This window comes from Chiloscyllium punctatum, chromosome 10 (genome assembly GCF_047496795.1).
Source record: "Chiloscyllium punctatum isolate Juve2018m chromosome 10, sChiPun1.3, whole genome shotgun sequence".
NCBI classification, from domain to species: domain Eukaryota; kingdom Metazoa; phylum Chordata; class Chondrichthyes; order Orectolobiformes; family Hemiscylliidae; genus Chiloscyllium; species Chiloscyllium punctatum.
In genome coordinates this window covers 41,717,700-41,737,446 of record NC_092748.1, presented here as the reverse complement: position 1 = coordinate 41,737,446, position 19,747 = coordinate 41,717,700, and the positions used below count along the sequence as shown (strand labels likewise).

General features: G+C 42.0%; 1 protein-coding gene across 1 annotated transcript in view; it reads right to left on the bottom strand.

The window, feature by feature from the left end:
- The window catches only part of LOC140482065 (signal transducer and activator of transcription 4-like), a 107,326-nt gene that overhangs the window by 71,824 nt on the left and 15,755 nt on the right, over nucleotides 1-19,747 (bottom strand). Inside the window, exons 2-3 of the mRNA XM_072578973.1 lie at nucleotides 19,432-19,560; nucleotides 16,271-16,415 (exon numbers count right to left, since the gene is read on the bottom strand). Of these exons, the coding sequence (XP_072435074.1) occupies nucleotides 16,271-16,415; nucleotides 19,432-19,559 (273 nt within the window). The 5' untranslated portion in view covers nucleotide 19,560. The remainder of the gene's footprint in view (nucleotides 1-16,270; nucleotides 16,416-19,431; nucleotides 19,561-19,747) is intronic.

Here is a 19,747-nt window from a genome sequence, read left to right as displayed (position 1 = left end):
GCGAGGTGCTGCATTTTGGGAAAGCAAATCTAAGCAGGATTTATACGCTTAATGGTAAGGTCCTAGGGAGTGTTGCTGAACAAAGAGACCTTGGAGTGCAGGTTCATAGCTCCTTGAAAGTGGAGTCGCAGGTAGATAGGATAGTGAAGGTGTTTGGTATGCTTTCCTTTATTAGTCAGAGTATTGAGTACAGGAGTTGGGAGGTCATGTTGCAGCTGTACAGGACATTGGTTAGGCCACTGTTGAAATATTGTGTGCAATTCTGGTGTCCTTCCTATTGGAAAGATGTTGAGAAAAGATTTACAAGGATGTTGCCAGGGTTGGAGGATTTGAGCTATAGGGAGAGGCTGAACAGGCTGGGGCTGTTTTCCCTGGAGCGTCGGAGGCTGAGGGGTGACCTTATAGAGGTTTACAAAATTGAGAGGCATGGATAGGGTAAATGGGCAAAGTCTTTTCCCTGGGGTCGGGAGTCTAGAACTAGAGGGCATAGGTTTAGGGTGAGAGGGGAAAGATATAAAAGAGAGCTAAGGGAAATGTTTTCACATGGAGGGTGATAAGTGTATGGAATAAGCTGCCAGAGGATGTGGTGGAGACTGGTACAATTGCAACATTTAAAAGGCATTTGGATGTGTATATGAATAGGAAGGGTTTGGAGGGATATGGGCTGGGTGCTCACAGGTGGGACTAGATTGGGTTGGACATCTGATTGCCATGGACGGGTTGGACCGAAGGGTCTATTTCATGTAGACAAGGTGTAAGGTGCTGTTTGATATGCTTGCCTTTATTCCTCAGACCTTTTGACTATAGGAGTTTGGATTATTCAGGGCATTGATGGGGTTTCTTAAGTACTGTTGTAGGAAGGATATTATTGAATTGGAGAGGGTTCAGTAAAGATTTAACAGGATGCTGTTGGGAACAGCAAATTTAAGTTTAAGAATAGGCTGGAGAGAATGAGACTTTTTTTTTCCACTCTCTCTAGGAGGTTGAGGGGTGACCTTTAGAAATTTATAAAAGCATGAGGGGTAACAGAAAGGGAAGAGCAAAGGTCTTTTCCCTAAGGTAGGGGCGTTCAAAACTAGGGGCATATTGTTAAGGTGAGATGATGAAGATTGAAAGAGGACACGAGGGGCAACTTTATTTTTAAATAGAGTAGACAGTGTATGGAATGAACTGCAAGAGGAAGTGGTGGTTGTAGTTATAGGTACAACATTTAGACTTTTGAATAGGTGCGTCAACAAGAAGGATTTGGAGGGATACAGGCCAAACACAGGCAGGTGTGAGTAGGTTATTTTGGGAATATGGTCAGTGTGGACTGGGTTGGACTGAAGGGGCTGTTTCAATGATTCTTTCCTCAATGCCCCAAGTGATGGAGGCAAGTGTGCTGTTTGCCGCCTTTTACCACCTTATCCACTTGCGTGGCCATTTTCAGGGAACTATGAACCCCAAGATCCCTCTATACATCAGTGCTCCTCAGTATTCAGTAAATGGTAGAACACTTTCCTCTTGCATTTGTCCTCCTAAAATGAATCGTCTCCCGGTTGTCCAGATTAAAATTTTATCTGCCATTTCTCTGCCCAGCTTTTTCACTGATCTGTATCCTACTGTATCATTTTATAACCTTCCTCACTATTCATAGCTCCACCAATTTTTCAATTATCTGCAAACCTATCAGCCGACCACTGACCTTTTTATTCAAATCCTTTAGGTAAGAGGGGTCTCGGCACTGATCCTTGCAGAACACTAGTCACAGTTGAAAAAACCCCCCTCCACGGACTACCTTCTGTCGTCTTTGCCCAAGCCAATTTTGTATCCAACTTGCCAACTCATGCTGGATCCATTGTGACTTAATCCTCTGTATCAGCTAACCATGGGGGACCAGTTTTTGTCGATATTTAATAAATTAATTAAAGGCCATCAGTTTAAAAAAAGTGTGCACCAAGTGTCACAGAACAGCTGAAAGATGATTTAATAACATTCATTTGACATGGAGAAAAGGGGTATTGAGTTGCTTGTCAAATAATTATTAAGATACGTTAAAGCAGATGGATAGCCATATGAGACAAAGTTTAAAAAAATCACACACCAGGTTATAGTCCAACAGGTTTAATTGGAAGCACACTAGCTTTTGGAGTGACGTCGAATCATATGAGACAAGATTGTGAAGTCGTGCCCTTTTCCTTTTATGAAGTGAACAGTGCTAGAATTCAAGGGGAAAGTGTCTAATATATTACCTTGCCCACTCAAAATCATTTGATTGCATACCAGTACTGCAAGAAGTTCAATTTTGGAGGTGGAGTACAGTCCTGCCTCTCCACGTGACAAGAGTATCTTTTTGACAGGTTTCCTGTTATGAACACTCAGCAGCCTGTGGGCAATGTTCAGCTTCCTTCCCCAGGACCCAAAACAATTTAGTGGCTAAAGAATAAAACTGGCACACATGCATCATATCCCAGACATCCTGGATGTTTAAGCAGTAGCTTTGCATCTGAAAGGCAAGTCAAACTCTTCAAAAGAAGATCCTAAAGTTAATCATTGCTAATTGGGAAAATGAAATTCAACAGCTCTTAGGAGGTCTATTAAATACTTCAAGAAGAAGACATGTCAAAAAAATGTATTTTATGGCCCCAACTGCAACTATGCAAAAATGTGACAACTTAAAAAGTAGTTTTGTATTTTTTAGCATAGCTTTATTTAATTTAGAGCACTTAAAAATAACAGCACGTTCAATGCTAACCATCATTTCCTGTACCTTGCCTGAGGAAAGAGCAGTCAACAAGAGTAATTGAAATCTACAAGACTGAAATAATGAGTGATAAATGTCATATGTTGAGCAATACATTTTCCTCTGCACTACACCCCAAATTTTTACTTAACATAATTGAACAGGACGTTGCTAACCATTCAGAAAGCAAATATTTTCCATGCTCGAGTAAATCATTTTTGATCTGATAAACAATGCTAATGACATTTAATCTTGAAATATGCACATCAGCAAAGAAAACTACATAGAAAACATAATTTTCAAAGAAGCACTTTTTTTGTTTCATTTGAATTAGATTTATTGTTACATGTACTCAAATGAGTACAATACAAAGTTTCTAAGTCGCTCCTTACAGCGCCATCCTAGGTACAACCCTTAGCGACAGAATAGAGAAATTAAGAAAAGGAGATACATTATAACAATACACAGTATGACATTAGGTCAGAATAAAAACAAGAAGCAAGTTACAAAGACAAACATCACAGTCTCTCCAAGGGACCTCTGCAGCAAACCAGTAAAAGGGGGCCTTCACATGGTCTGACTGCTGGCTGCTGCCATGCTCTGCACTGGGCCACTATCCCTGCTCCCACACCAGGTCACTACTCCCACTCTGCACTGGGCCTCTGGTTGCTGGCATCCCAACTCCCGGCCACTGGGGTCTCTGCCGACCCCGCTGTAGAGGCTGGCCCAGGTGGCTGAGGCAGAGGAAAGATGGAGAAAAAGAGAAGGAAAAGGGCAAAGTGGAAGAGATCTGGCTGCAACATCTTACTCCACCACCATCTTCCTGACTCCAAATATGACCGGGTAAAAAACAATGACTGCAGATGCTGGAAACCAGATTCTGGATTAGTGGTGCTGGAAGAGCACAGCAGTTCAGGCAGCATCCAAGGAGCAGCGAAATTGATGTTTCGGGCAAAAGCCCTTCATCAGGAATAAAGGCGGAGAGATAAGCTAGAGGAGGGTAGGGGTGGGGAGAAAGTAGCATAGAGTACAATGGGTGAGTGGGGGAGGGGATGAAGGTGATAGGTCAAGGAGGAGAGGGTGGAGTGGATAGGTGGAAAAGGAGATAGGCAGGTAGGAAGTCATGGGGATAGTGCTGAGCTGGAAGCTTGGAACTAGGGTGAGGCGGGGGAAGGGGGAAATGAGGAAACTGTTGAAGTCCACATTGATGCCCTAGGGTTGAAGTGTTCCGAGGCGGAAGATGAGGCGTTCTTCCTCCAGGCGTCTGGTGGTGAGGGAGCGGCGGTGAAGGAGGCCCAGGACCACCATGTCCTCAGCAGAGTGGGAGGGGGAGTTGAAAGGTTGGGCCACGGGGCAGTGTGGTTGATTGGTGCGGGTGTCCCGGAGATGTTCCCTAAAGCGCTCTGCTAGGAGGCGCCCAGTCTCCCCAGTGTAGAGGAGACCGCATCGGGAGCAACGGATATAATAAATGATATTAGTGGATGTGCAGGTAAAACTTTGGATGTGGAAGGCTCCTTTTTAAGGCCTTGGATGGAGGTGAGGGAGGAGGTGTGGGTGCAGGTTTTACAGTTCCTGCGGTGGCAGGAGAAGGTGCCAGGATGGGAGGGTGGGTTGCAGGGGGCGCGTGGACCTGACCAGGTAGTCACGGAGGGAACTGTCTTTGCGGAAGGCGGAAAGGGGTGGGGAGGGAAATATAACCCTGGTGGTGGGGTCTGTTTGGAGGTGGCGGAAATGTTGGCGGATAATTTGGTTTATGCAAAGGTTGATAGGGTGGAAGGTGAGCACCAGGGGCGTTCTGACCTTGTTATGGTTGGAGGGTGGGGTCTGAGGGCGGAGGTGGGGGATGTGGACGAGATGCGATGGAGGGCACCTTTAACCACGTGGAAGGGAAATTGCGGTCTCTAAAGAAGGAGGCCATCTGGTGTGTTCTGTGGTGGAACTGGTCCTCCTGGGAGCAGATACAGTGGAGGCGGAGGAATTGGAAATACAGGATGGCATTTTTGCAAGAGGTAGGGTGGGAAGAGGTGTAATCCGGGTAGCTGTGGGAGTCGGTGGGTTTGTAAAAATTCGTCCACATCCCGCACCTCCACCCTCCGACCCCACCCCTCCAACTGTAACAAGGACAGAACGCCCCTGGTGCTCACCTTCCACCCTACCAACCTTTTGCATAAACCAAATCATCCGCTGACATTTCTGCCACCTCCAAACAGACCCCACCACCAGGGTTATATTTCTCTCCCCACCCCTTTCCGCCTCCCGCAAAGACCGTTCCCTCCGGGACTACCTGGTCAGGTCCACACCCCCCTACAACCTACCCTCCCATCTTGGCACTTTCCCCTGCCACTGCAGGAACAGTAAAACCTGAGCCCACACCTCCTCCCTCACCTCTCTCCAAGGCCCTAAAGGAGCCTTCCACATCCAAAGTTTTACCTGCACATCCACTAATATCATTTATTGTATCCGTTGCTCCCGATGCGGTCTCCTCTACATTGGGGAGACTGGGCGCCTCCTAGCAGAGTGCTTTAGGGAACATCTCCGGGACATCCGCACCAATCAACCACACTGCCCCGTGGCCCAACATTTCAACTCTTCCCCCCTCCCACTCTGCCGAGGACATGGAGGTCCTGGGCCTCCTTCACTGCCGCTCCCTCACCACCAGACACCTGTAGGAAGAACACCTCATCTTCCGCCTCGGAGCACTTCAACCCCAGGGCATCAATGTGGACTTCAACAGCTTCCTCATTTCCACTTCCCGCACCTCCCCACCCCCCCCCCCCCCCCCCCACCCACCCCAGTTCCAGTGAGATTACGACCAAATCACCACTGATTTCTGATTTATACTCCTGAGAAGCATCTGTGTTAGTATTTTGCTAACTGTAAACTATTGTTTAGTTTCTGGCTCAACTACACAATGATTCAAACTTGTTGAGACATTAATAAAGTATTCAACATATGTTTTACAAAGTAAATTAAAAGATGGAAAGAGAAAGGATATGATTGCACTCGAGAGTGCCGAGAAGATTACCCAGGATGGTGCCTGGGCTGGAGCTATTCAGCTGTGAGGAGAGACTAGATACACTGGGGCTGTTTTCTTTTGAGCAGGCAAGTTTGAGGCGTTTGGGGGATGTGATATCTGATTGGAGGTGTATGAAATTCCTGAGGGGCGTAGACAGGGAGGAATGATTCTCCATGGTAGAGGGGTCAATACCAGAGGACTCTTATTTCAAGGGAAGGAGGAGACTTAGAGCAGATTTAATAAAAGCTTTTTTATCCAGTGTTGTAGGTATCTGGAACTCACTTCTTGAAAGAATGGTAGAGACAGGAACCCTCAAGATATTGAAGAAATATTTAGATGAACATTTGAAATACCACTGCAGACAAGGCTATGGCTTAAGTGTTGGAAAATAGGATTCAAAGATGGATATTTGAAGAATGGCACAGACAACCTCCTCAGCTCCAAAGTGTCCAATTTGACAATTTTGGATCAAAGGGTCTCTTTCTACGCTGTAAAAACTCTGACTCTATGCAGATAATCTAAAGGTGAAATCAGTTTGGAGGAAATTCTAACAATCTTCTAATTAAAAACTCTTCTTTCATATTTAATCTTTTTTCTCTGCAGGTTTAGAAGCTATTCAGATAATAGGTCTGCAAGTTTTTAATCAAAGCTACTCTGATAAGGCATGTAGAAGAATGTGACAGCCATTGTGGTTTGCTGCCCCTCTAATTTCTCCCCTTCTATCACAGCAAAGTTCCTCCTAGTAGCTCAGCATCTTTCAATGACGACTTTGATGGAAAACTAAGCCACATTGAAGTCTGCAGAACAAGAACTGGGGTCCTGCAACTCTCTGGTGCAGAATATTCACACACTAAGATACTGAATAACTAAGGTACTTGCCCAACATTCATCTGGCAATGTTACAATAAACTACAAATTAAACATCACGATACAATGACAAATTCAATTAGTTCAGAGAGGTTACTGGCCATCTATAGTGCATGCTTATGCAGCTGAAACATTTACAAACAGGCAATGCTACTTTTGGATCTGTGCCAGAGTTAGTATGGTTTTGAAGTGAAAAGCTGTTATGCTAGTCATGTGGTTTTAAACTGTTGTGGTATACCTAAGCATTGAACAACACTGGATAAACATTTCTCTAGTCAGTAGCAACATTACTCAACATGTCTGTTAAATATTCTTTCTGTTCAATATTTCTAATGCAGTTACAAGCATGATATTTTAGCAGACATTTCTCAAAATACTTTTATGTTCTTAAAAGCTGTGGACTGAAATGAGAGAGAACTGTTTTAAATGACAGTGTTGGAAAGAATGGCTGCAGTTTTGAAAGCAAATAACTTAATATTCATGGTAAGCATCGTAAATAGCTGTTTGACCATGCAGCAATTGAATAGCAGATATTTTGGAACTGAGGACGTTACATTTGCGGCTTTAGCAGGCAACAAGCTGTTGATTGGTCTATAGAATAGTGACCAATTACTAATGAAGAGACCACAGTGCCTGCCAATAACTCTGTCATTGGTTCTCAGGTGAATGAACAGCTTGGAGCTGGGAACAAGTTAGAGGGGGAGAAGTGTTCTGTTCTTCCCAGCGAGGGAGCTGTTTCACTGTTCTCTGCAGTCAAAGCTAACTTTTAAATCTGAAGTAAACCAAGTTTATATTTCCTGCAACATTCTTGTACGCTATGACTTTTAACTAATAAGTCAGGAGACTTTTTATAAGGGAAGCAGCCACCTTCTGCCTCTTACCAATCAGTGGAAGCAGACAACTAAATTATCTTTCCAGTTTTTCCCCTCTGTCAATAACTTAGTTGTGACAGGGTAAAATGTGTGAGGGGAGTCTATAAAGTGACTAGAGTTGTAATTATCAATATTATATGCCAACAGTTTATAACTGTTTACCTGTAACTAGAGTCTATTTACTTGTAATAAATAATAATTCTTCCACAGTAGAAATCTGATCTGTGCTTTCTATCAGTCCGGGTCTAAAAATCTGGTAACCTGGGGAACTTTAAGTACTTTTTAAATCTTAAGATTTATGTGAAAACTCGAGGAATAGCAGGGCTTGATTTCCAAAATACTTAACCCAGTGAATCATAACAATATTGAGAAAGAAAGTTTTACAAATGCATTTACAATCTTATTAACAAAGCAACTAAAGGAATACTATCTCCATTGCACTGAACATACTGTCAATGGTCTGACTCTCCAAATTTTTACCTGGAGAAGAGGTTGAATGAAAATGCACCATAAAGGGCATCAGATTAAGTAACAAGTGTCAGTAGCAACCTTCTGTCTTATAAGATGGTGGTCAATTCTGTGTTAAGTGATATAGCTCAGGAGCCCCACTCTGCTAAATCAGTCTCTACCATAAGATACAGGAGCAGAATTGAACCATTCGGCCCATCAAGGTTTCTCTACCATTCAATAATGGCTTTATGGTTTCTCAACCACTAAAGGAGAAGGAAGGAAGGCTGTGTGTCGAACCTGAGAAAATGGGTGAGATTCTCAGTGATTACTTTGCATCAGGGTTCCATCTGAGGAGAGGGACGTGATGAATGTTGAGATTAGAGACAGAAGTTTGTTTACTCTGGATCACGTTGACATAAGGAGGGAAGATGTGTTGGGTAGGCTAAAGGATGTTAAGGTGGACAAATCCCCAGGACCAGATTTCATGTGCTGAGGGAGGCAAGTGCCGAAATAGCTGGGGCCCTGACAGACATCTCTGTAGCATCCTTAAACACAGGTGAGGTGCCGGAGGACTGGAGGGTTCCTAATGTTTTCCCCCTGTACAAGGGTAGTAGGGATATTTGAGGTAACTACAGACCAGTGAGCCTTACGTCAATGGTGGGAAAGTTGCTAGAAAAGGTACGGAGGGATAAAATCTATTTATATTTGGAAAAGAATGGGCTTATCAGTGATTGGCAACAGGAAAGTTTTGTGCAGGGAAGATCATGCCTTACCAACTTGATAGAGTTCTTTGAGGAAGTGACTAAGTTGATTGATGAACGAAGGGCTGTAGATGTCATATGCATGGACTTTAGTAAGGCATTTGATGGCAAATTAATGGAGGAAGTGAAGTCACATGGTGTGCAGGGTGTTCTAGCTAGGTGGATAAAGAACTGATTGAGCAACAGGAAACAAAGGGTAGTAATTGAAGGGAGTTTCTCAAAATGGAGAAGGGTGACCAGTGGTGTTCCACAGGGACCAGTGCTGGGGCCACTGTTTGTGATATACATTAATGATCTGGAAGAGGGCACTGTCGGTATGATCCGCAAGTTTGCAGATGATACAAAGATTGGTGGAATAGCAGAAGGCATAGAGGACTGTCAAAGAATACAGGAGACTATAGATAGACTGGAGATTGGGCAGAGAAGAGGCAGATGGAGTTCAATCCAGGCAAATATGAGGTTTGGGAAGCCTAATTTGAAAGCGAACTACACAGTAAAAGGAAGAGCCTTGGGAAAAGTTTATGGGCAGAGAGATCTGGGAGTTCAGATCTGTTGTACCCGGAAGGTAGCTGCACAGATGGATAGAGAGGTCAAGACGACATATGGTATGCTTGCCTTCATCAGACGGGGTATTGAGTATAAGAATTGGCAAGTCATGTTAAAATTGTACAAGACTTTGGTTCAGCCATACTTAGAATACTGTGTACAGTTCTGGTCGCCACATTACCCAAAGGATGTGGACACTTTGGAGAGGGTGCAGAGAAGGTTTATGAGGATGTTGCCTGGTATGGAAGGTGCTAGTTATGAAGAGAGGTTGAGCAAGTTAGTATTGTTTTCATTGGAAAAAAGGAGATTGAGGGGGGACCTGATTGAGATCTGCAAAGAGTATAGACCAGGTGAATAGAGATAGGGTGAGGGATTCAATAACAAGTGGTCACGCGTTCAAGGTGAGAGGTGAAAAGTTTAAGGGGGATACACTCGGAAAGTACTTTACATAGAGGGCGGTAGGTGCCTGGAAAGCGTTGGTAGCAGAGGCAGGCACAGTAGATTCATTTAAGGTGCGTCTGGACAGATGCATGAGTAGGTGGGGAGCAGAGGAAAACAGATCCTTAGGAATTGGGCGATAGGTTTAGACAGTGAATTTGGATCAGCTCAGGCTTGGAGGGCTGAAGGGCCTGTTCTTGGGCTGTAAATTTTTTGGGTTTTTTTTCTCCTGCTTTCTCCCGATAGCCCTCGATTCCCTTACTAATCAAGAACCTATTGATCTCTGCCTTGAATACACTCAATGACTTGACCTCCACAGCCCTCAGCAACAATAAATTCCACAGATTAACCACCCTCTGGCTAAATAAATCCACCTCATCTCACATTTACTGCAAATGAGGACAGTGGATTAAAATGGCGCAGGTTTCTCTTGTCACTGGGTCTTCTCTGCTGGTGTGATTTTAATTTCTGCTTACAACTTCCATAGTTCTTCCACAGCCCACTGGGCAGCACGGTAGGGCAATGTCTAGTACTGCTGCCTCACAGCACCGGGAACCCAGGTTAAGTTCCAAACTCCGGGAAACTGTCTGTGTGGAGTTTGCACATTCTCCCCATGTCTGCGTGGGATTTTTTTGGGTGCTCCAGTTTCCTCCCACAGTCCAACAACGTGCAGGTTAGGTGAATTGGCCAAGCTAAACCATCCACAGTGTTCAGGAATGTGTAGGTTAGGTGCATTAGTCAGGAGTGAATATAGGATAATAGAGTAGGTGAATGGGTCTGGGTGAGTTGCTCTTTGGAGGGTCGGCGTGGACTTGTTGGGCAAAGGACCTGTTTCCACCTGTTCTAAAAAGGTTAGCATCTAGAGGCCGTAACCATCAGTGACCGCCTCCCAGTTGCCAGTGTCAATATCCACCATCTTCATATCTTATTTGCAGATGTGGTAGCGAAGGTTTTGATGTCCAAGAGTTTGTGGTTCTGTTGCCAATCCAGTGTACAGAAGGTATTTGAGTAGTTGGCCCTCATCCAACCAGAATGGCCAAGGCAGTGGAAACATCACTTGTTTAGCAATGACTATATGCTGATGGAATTAGTCTGCTCCAGGGCCTCGGAGTTCAAATTCTTTTCCTGCTAAGAACATGTCTGAAACAGCAAGGTGGAAACTGCTCTGCTTTTACTCCTGCCTAGCATCTGTTATTCACATCTCATGTGAGGATAGAGTGACAGCCTTTGACATCAGGTGTGGCATCAAGAAGCCATAGCAAAACTGCAATAAATGGGCATCAGGGTAAACTGTTTGCTGGTTGGAGTCAAACCTGGCACACAAGAAGATGGTTGTGGTTATTGGAGGTCAGTCATCTTAGCTCCAAAGCATTCATAATTCTATTAGTTTTTAAATAGTAAGGAAAGGATTGGCCAGATCTAGAAGTTTTAGTTCTAAATAGGAGGAAGGCCGATTTTGATGGTACTATGCAAAAATTTTCAAAAGTTGATTGGGGGGTGGGATAGCTGGAAAATGGAAAACCTTCAAATATGAGATAACGAGAGTCCAGAGACATTATGTTCCCGTTTTAAGGTGAAGGGCAAGTCTGGTAGGTTTAGGGAATGCTGGGTGACTGAAGAGATAGAGGTTTTGGTTAAGAAAAAGGAGGAACATATGTCAGGTATAGACAGCAGAGGTTGAGTGAATTCTTAGAGTATAAATACAGGAAGAGTTTACTTAAGAGGGAAATCAGGAGGGCAAAAAAGCGACATGAAATAGCTTTGGCAAATAGGGTTAAGGAGAATCCAAATGCAGTAAGGACAAAATGGTAACTTTGGAGAGAATAGGGCCCCCTTAAAGATCAGCAAGGCTGCTGATGTGTGGAACTGCAGGAGGTCGGGGGGATTCTAAACAAGTATATTGCATCAGTGTTTACTGTGGAGAAGGACATGGAAGATAGAAAAGGTGGGGAAATAAATAGTGACATCTTGAAAAATGTCCATGTTACAGAGGAGATGGAGCTGGATGTCTTAAAATGCATAAAGATGGATAAATCCCCAGGAACTAATCAGGTGTAACCTAGAACTCCTGGGAAGCTAGGGAAATGATTGCTGGTCCCCTTACTGAGATATTTGTATCATCAATAGTCACAGGTGCTCGAAGACCAGAGGTTGGATAATGGGATGCCACTACTTAAGAAGGGTGGTAAGATAAAGCCAGGGAACTGTAGACCAGTGAGCCTGACTTCAATCTTGGGCAAGTTGTTGGAAGGAATCCTGAGGGACAGGATGTACATGTATTTGGAAAGGCAAGGACTGATTAAGGATAGTCAACTTAGCTTTGTGCATGGGAAATCATGTCTCACTAACTTGACTGAGCTTTTTGAAAAAATAACAAGGAGGATTGATGATGGCAGTGATTTATATGGACTTCAGTACGGCATTTGACAAAGTTCCTCATGGTAGATTGGTTAGCAAAGTTAGACTACCATGGAATACAGGGAGAACTAGCCAAATGGATACAGAACTGGCTTGAAGGCAGACGAATGAGGGTGGCGGCGGTCGAGGATTGTTTTTCAGACTTGAAGCCTGTGACCAGTGGTGTGCCACAAGGATCGGTACTGGGTCCACTGCTTTTTGACATTTTATGCAAATGATTTTGATGTGAACGTAGGAGGTATAGTTAGTAAGTTTGCAGGTGACAGCAAAATTGGAGGTGTAGCAGACAGTGAAGATGGTTACCTCTGAGTACAATGGGATCTTGATCCAATGGGCAGAGGAGTGGCAGATGGAGTTTAATTTAGGTAAATGTGAGGTGCTGTACTTTGGAAAGAAATTAGAACAGGATTTTTACACAATTGTAAGGTCTTGGGGAGAGTGGCTGAACAAAGAGACCTTGGAGTGCAGGTTCAAAGTTCATTGAAAGTAGAATTGCAGTTGGATAGAATTGTGAAGAAAGCGTTTGGTCTGCTTTCCTTTTATTGGTCAGAGCATTGAGTATAGGGGTTGGGAGGTCATGTTGCAGCTGTACAGGACATTTGGTTAAGCCACTTTTGGAATATTGTGTGCAACTTGGTCTCCCTCCTATAGGAAGGATGTTGTGGAACTTGAAAGGGTACAGAAAAGATTTACAAGGATGTTGACTGGGTTGAAGGGTTTGAGCTGTAGGCAGAGGCTGAATAGACTGGGAATGTTTTCCCTGCAGTGTTGGAGGCTTAGAGGTGACCTTATAAACGTTTATAAAATCCTTGGGTGCACAGATAGGGTAAATAGACAAGTAGAGGGCATAGGTTTAGGGTGAGAGGGGAAAGATTTTAAAGGGACCTAAAGCGGCAACGTTTTCATGCAGAGGGTGGTGCGTGTTAGGAATGAGCTGCCAGAGGAAGTGGTGGAGGCTGGGAAAATTACAACATTTAAAAGGCACCTGGATGGGTAAATGAATAGGAAGGGTTTAGAGGGATATGGGATAAGTTCTGGCAAATGCGACTAGATTAATTTCTGATATTTGGTCGACTTGGATGAATTGGACTGAAGGGTCTGTTTGCGTGCTGTACATCTCTGACTCTAATAACACTGCAAGGGGTACAATATGGCAGGAGAAGTGGTGAAGACATCGAGGAGAGTTCCAGCCTAGCCAGCTGCCAACTCTCCTGGGTAATAATGTTTGAGGTTAGTTGCAGAACCTAGGGTAGTAAACGACTGTGGTTGAAATATCTTTAGTAGTTATGGCATGTATCATTTACTTAAGTACTTAATAAATTAATTAAGTTTGATAGAGACAGGCAACAATTGCCAACCGTGTCCTACTGGTGAATTAAAAAATGGAGGATGACATTAGTTGAGAAGAATCACAGTTTGGCGTTCTCAAGTCAGGTTGTCATTGCAGACTTTTATTGAGCTTGGACATAACATGACAGCTGCACCTTTTGTGAAGCATATGTGATTTCATCATGAAGCGATCGATTTTCGGTGGTTGTGAAGCCAATATGTGTAAGCCAATATGTGTAAACCAATGAACAACATCCAGGGTTACATTGTCCATGGTGATTTTATGTCCTCAACCTTCACCATGACATTAGTCTTCCAAACACTAATGGCATACAATAGGAGCAGAGAGAAAAAAATGCTCAGTGTCAGTGCTGTTGTATAATTTTGCCAAACCCCACTGCAGATCACAACCAGTTTCAACATTGCTCCATCAGACTTAACGTTACATTATAGCTCTCATGTTTTCATGGAAACAGCAGATCATATTGAGCAGCCACAGTAGGCAACAAAAGTTGTCCAGGAATTTCAATACAGTGTAATTATGTACATACTCTGATGCCTTCATGAGGTTGATTCAGGCAATATATAGTGATCTATCATTTTTACATTTTCCTTATAGCTGCCACACAGAAATGATCAGGTCAACTGAGTTGGATCAGTTGGGATTTGAAATCTGACAAGGGCAACACAGACAAATACTTTTCTATTGATGTTCACAATGGTGGTCCTCAATATTTAATCAATGCATATTCCTGGGCACTGTTCCCTCACTCCAGCAGAGGCGGAGACATTCATGCAGATCCAGCAAGAAACCTGGCTTAATGGTATAGAATCAGCATCTGGATTTTTGCCCATGGCAAATGAGTCAACAGCATTGTTAAGCCTATCATTTGTGAATTTACTATCCAGCTCCGTCATGCCATGCATGTATTCCATAGTGTTCATAGCTTCCTAGGTACTGTTCCTTGCTAAGATGGTTAAGCTGTTAAGGTATTGGGAAATATGTAGGTTTGACTCTCGTGGTTGAGAATAAACATTGGTATTGTGACTTAAGAACTGCTACTGGCTCCTATTGCCATGGTACTTAACTGAAGATATTCCCTCTTAACACCATCTCCCTTGAGAGCTTCAACTCCTTAGACATTACTTTCCTGTTAACTTTGTTTAGGCCATTGTGTACTTCTCCTCCTAATCTATAGATTTGGTTTTACCCTACTAATCTGGTGTCCAAAAACAGTGGAATAAATCAGTGTGCCAACTGGTTGGATCCACTCACCAATTATTGTCTTCAATGTTATTTTGATGGACTAGCAAACAAAATTTTATCAACAGTAGGTTACATTTAATGATTAAATAGTCTTAGGCACCTACAAAATAATAAACTGGCATCTTTATGTATGTAACAGTGAACTTGTGCCAATGATGATATGGAAAAAGTCAACAGCATAAGAAAGCTTTTCTATTCTACATGAATAATTTATATAGTAAAATCACTGATCCACAACCTCTTCATTCTTTTTTTTATATAAACTGTCCATAGATCTGTGAAAGTCAATTCATAACTTCTTTAATACCTCAAGTTCTCACGTTTCCAAAATGAAATTGGCCAAGACACAACCTTTAGATAAACCATGCAAATGTATTTCCTGCCTTTTCAATATTAATATATACCAGATTATGTAGAATATCAATGTTAAAGTGAAAAACATATCAATTTCAAACTCTGGATGAACCATTAGTCCAAATTACACACTCAGAACATTGCACAGTACAGGACCTTCAGCCCTCTATGTTGTGCTTACCTTACTCAAAATCAAACTAACCTACATATCCTTCATTTTACTATCATCCAAGAGTTCCTTAAACGTTCCTAATGTATCTGACTCTACTACCACCTCTGGCAGTGCATTCCCCACACCCACCACTCTGTGTAAAGAATCTACCTCTGACATCTCCCCTAAACCTTGCTGCAATCACCTTAAAATTATGTTCCCTTATGATAGCTGTCTCTGACTATTCACTTTATCTATACCTCTCATCAGTTTGTACACCTCTATCCATTCTCGTCTCGCCCTTCTTTCCAATGAGAAGTCCTAGCTCCCTCAATCTTTCTTCATAAGACATGCCCTCCAGTCCAGGCAGTATCTTGGTAAATCTCTTCTACAGCTTCTTATAATGAGGCAACTAGAACAAAACAATATTCCAGGTATGGCCAAACCAGTGCTCTATAGAGCTGCAGCATAAACTTGCGGCTCTTAAACTCAATCCCCCTGCTAATGAACAGCATATGCCTTCTTAACAACCCTACCAGCTTGGGTGGCAACTTTGAAGGATCTATGGACATGGACCCCAAGATCCCTCTGTTCCTCCACATTACCAAAAATCCTGCCTTTAACACTGTATTCTGTATTCAAATTCAACCTCCCAAAATGAGTCACTTCACACTTTTCCAGGTTGAACTCCATCTGCCATTTATCAGCCCAGTTCTGCATCCTGTCAACGTCCAGTTGCAATCTATATCAGCGGTCCACATTATCCACCACTCCACCAATGTTTGTGTCATCAGCAAACTTACTAACCTACCCTTCCACTTCCTCATCAAGTCATTTATAAAAATCACGAGGAGCAGAGGTCCCAAAACAGATCTCTGAAAAACACCACTGGTCACCCAGCTCTGGACTGAATACTTTCCATCTACTGTCACCCTCTGTCTTCTATGAGCCAGTCAATTCTGTATCCAGACAGCCAAATTTCCCTGTATCCCGTGCCTCCTTACTTTCTTGTGGCACATAATAGGGAAGCAAGAATTTCAATGAGTCAAGACAGTCTGGAAGCATTATTAAAATCTTACCTGAAGGTTTTGTTTAATTCTTTTAAGATTGTGCTGAAGCAGAAAATTTTTTTCAAGAAAGAAACGACTGTACTGGTCATCTATTTGTTTTAATAAATTATGGAACAGAAGAGTGGCCAGTGAATCATTATTCGAGGCAAGATCCCTGTTGAAAACAATGACAAACAATTAAATAGAGGCTTAGTACCTCATCCTTCACTAAAACAGTTTTTGAAATTGTTACGTTATACATCATTAATGAAAATAATTATTAAACTTTGTCCCACAATGGAAAATCCATGATGATTCAGAACATAAAGAAATGAACAAACCTAATTCTGTAGGTGTATCTCATGTCCAGAATCTGGTACCTGGAAAGTTTAGACATTTTTCTCTTTGAATATACTGGAAAGTGTGAGTGTGTGAAAGCAGGAACAAACTTGGCATTATGACTCTCACGGTACAACCTTTGGTGATGCCAAAAATATCAGGCAAGTTGGTCTGTTGACTAAACCACAACTGCAAATTTTACAAATTGTGATTTTTGACAAGGCAAAGGATGTTTATGACGACTGTTCCTCAGTCCGTTATTGGATGGGAAGTTGGAAAGGAAACTCATCTCTATTCCCACAAATCCATTGTCACCAACAATCTATTGCAAGCCTCCGTTCTTCTAGAATCTGTTTGTCATGTTAAACGTAATGTAACACCTTTTGTACATTGTTTTAAAGCCTCCTTGCATCCTTCTCAACTTTTGTTTCCATCTAGCTTGAAGTCATCAACAAACTTAGAAATATTAAAATCTGTCTCCAAATCTAAATCATTTAGATAGATAGAGTCACACGGCACAGAAACAGACCCTTCGGTCCAACCAGTCATGCCAGACATAATCCAAACCAAACTAGTCTCATTTGTCTGTTGCTGGCCCATATCCCTCCAAACCTTTCCTATTCCAGAATCTGTTTCCATGTTGTATAACTGACATTTCAACCTCCTATGCTTCAGTGAAAAAAGTCCCAGCCTTTCTTTATAACTCAAATCTCCCATACCCTGCAACATCCTGATAAATCTCTTCTGAACCCTCTCTAGCTTAATATAGATGTTGAATAGTTGTGGATCTAGCATTGATCCTTGTGGTTGCCCACAAACAGCAGCCATCCTGATGAAGAGCTCTGTGTTTTTTATACAAATGCTACCAGACCTGAGTTTCACCAGGATTTTCTGTTTTTGATCTTGAGAATACTCCATTTGTTCAGACTTTGCTTTCTATTAACTAAATTTCAATCCATAAAAGTATATTCCCCAAAATTCCACAAGCTCTAATTTTATTACTATTACAATCTTTTGTGGGACCTTATCAAAATCCAAATACACAACATTCACTGATTTTTTCCGTTGTCTATGATACAAGTTACAGCCTTAAAAAAAAATCCACCAGATTTGTCAAACACTGTTTCCCTTTCATTAATCCATGCTGACTATGTCCAGATTTGCCATCTTTTCTGAATGTGCAGTTATGATATCCATTATAATAGTTTAACATTTCACCTATTAGTGGTATTAAGTGAACCTGTCTATATTTCTCTGTTCTCCCTTTTTAAAAAGCTGGGTTACATTGCCAAATTTCAGTAAGCAAGAACCTTTCCAGAATCAATAGAATTACAAAACACATTCATTAATGCATCCAATGTTTCTATCACTCCTCTCTTTAACACACTGGCATGAAGCTCTTTGGTCCTGGTGATTTATCAAATGTCAATATTGACTGCTCAACCTTCCATTATCATCTTTTCTTGAATGACCGGGAGACTGAATCATATATCGTTTACAATATTTTCAGAATTACTTTTCATTTTTAATCTGTGTGTATGTGCATTATTTTATAACATCTACTCACATTTAGTAACTAAGAAACTTACTCTTTGTTAACTCAAGAGATGTTAAATTGGCTCTTTTCGAAAGACAAATTAATTTGACCTGGGGAAAAAGGTATCCATAAGGAAGGGGATCCCTTGTAAATTAACCTTGTTGGTAATTAAGGGGGCAGGAGATTATAAATGGGAACCAGTTCAGCCCTCCTCACTCAGTACTTGACAATTTGGAGTATTCCAAGTGAGTAGGTACCCAGAAACCATAATAATTTCGGGAATTTGTCATAACACTAGGAGAAAGTGAGGACTGCAGATGCCAGAGATCGGAGTCCAAAAGTATGGTGCTGGAAAAGCACAGCAGGTCAGGCAGGATCCAAGGAGCAGGACAATTTACATTTCAGGCATAAGCCTGAAACATCGATTGTCCTGCTCCTCAGATGCTGCCTGACCTGCTGTGCTTTTCCAGTGCTACATTAGTCATAACACTGTTTATTTTCATACAACATATCTGGTGACTCCAGAACTACAAGAATATGGTGATTCTTTTGAAATAAAATTGCCCTCTGAAAAGGCCAAGCAAGCCATTCAATTGAAGGGCCTTCATTTTATGGATGAACATGCAAATCTGGAGCAGCAGTAGGCCATTTGGCCCCTCTAGCCTGCTCTATCATTTACTAATTGATTATTAATAATTTCTGAACTGTGTCCCCGGTTGTTGTTCCCACACCTGCAACCACCAGCCTCAATGTGCACAAATTGGCTGCTATGTTTCCCTGCATATAGGTTCATTTAAAAGATACCCACTGCTGCCAGTGTGACATTCCTGTAGATGCATAACACCTATTTAAAATCTGCAGTTTGCCAGTCAATAAAATATATCCAAAACGTTTTGGATAAATAATCTTTCTCAGAACTAAAGAGTTTTTCTTTTGAGCAAGTAACTGGTAATCGCACAACTACTTTATCTTTCCCCTTCCTCTACATTTTAAAGTTATTCTATTGGAGTGTTTGTTCAACTTGCATTTTTCACTTCTTAAGTTGGGTCCTGCCCAAACTGCCTCTTCTCTTCACAGGTATTAAGTGATCTTCTGTGCAAGATTTTTGTTTCCTAAAGACTTAAATCATTTGAACTTTTGTTACCCCTTTTTACACATCATGACATGCCCTGATTCTGTCTTTATTCCTGCTTTAAAGAAGAAAACTTTGAGGATGAATGAGTGTGTTATAAGAAACAAAGTTAATTTATCTATATATCAACATTCCAAAATAAACTTTGATATCAAAGGCAGGTGAATATAACAAAGATCTCACCAATCCTGGTGCTCCAGCCAATGTGCTAGGAACTGACGGACCTCCATGGGAAAAGTATCATCATATAACTGGTCTACTTTTTCCAGGAGCTGTGTATCCAGTTGATGAAGTTGATGCCATTGGGACATTCTGTCAAAAAGTTTGAAAAACAAAAGCAATCATTTCAGAATAAAATCTAATTATTGGAAATTAAAGAATAAAGTGATCAGATTTTGAAGAAAACCAATGTGATTTTCAAACGTTGCTATTTAAAGTGCTCTTAATGTTACCTCTTCTCTTTCCTGTTTCCTACAACTGCTCATGTATAACTGACCCA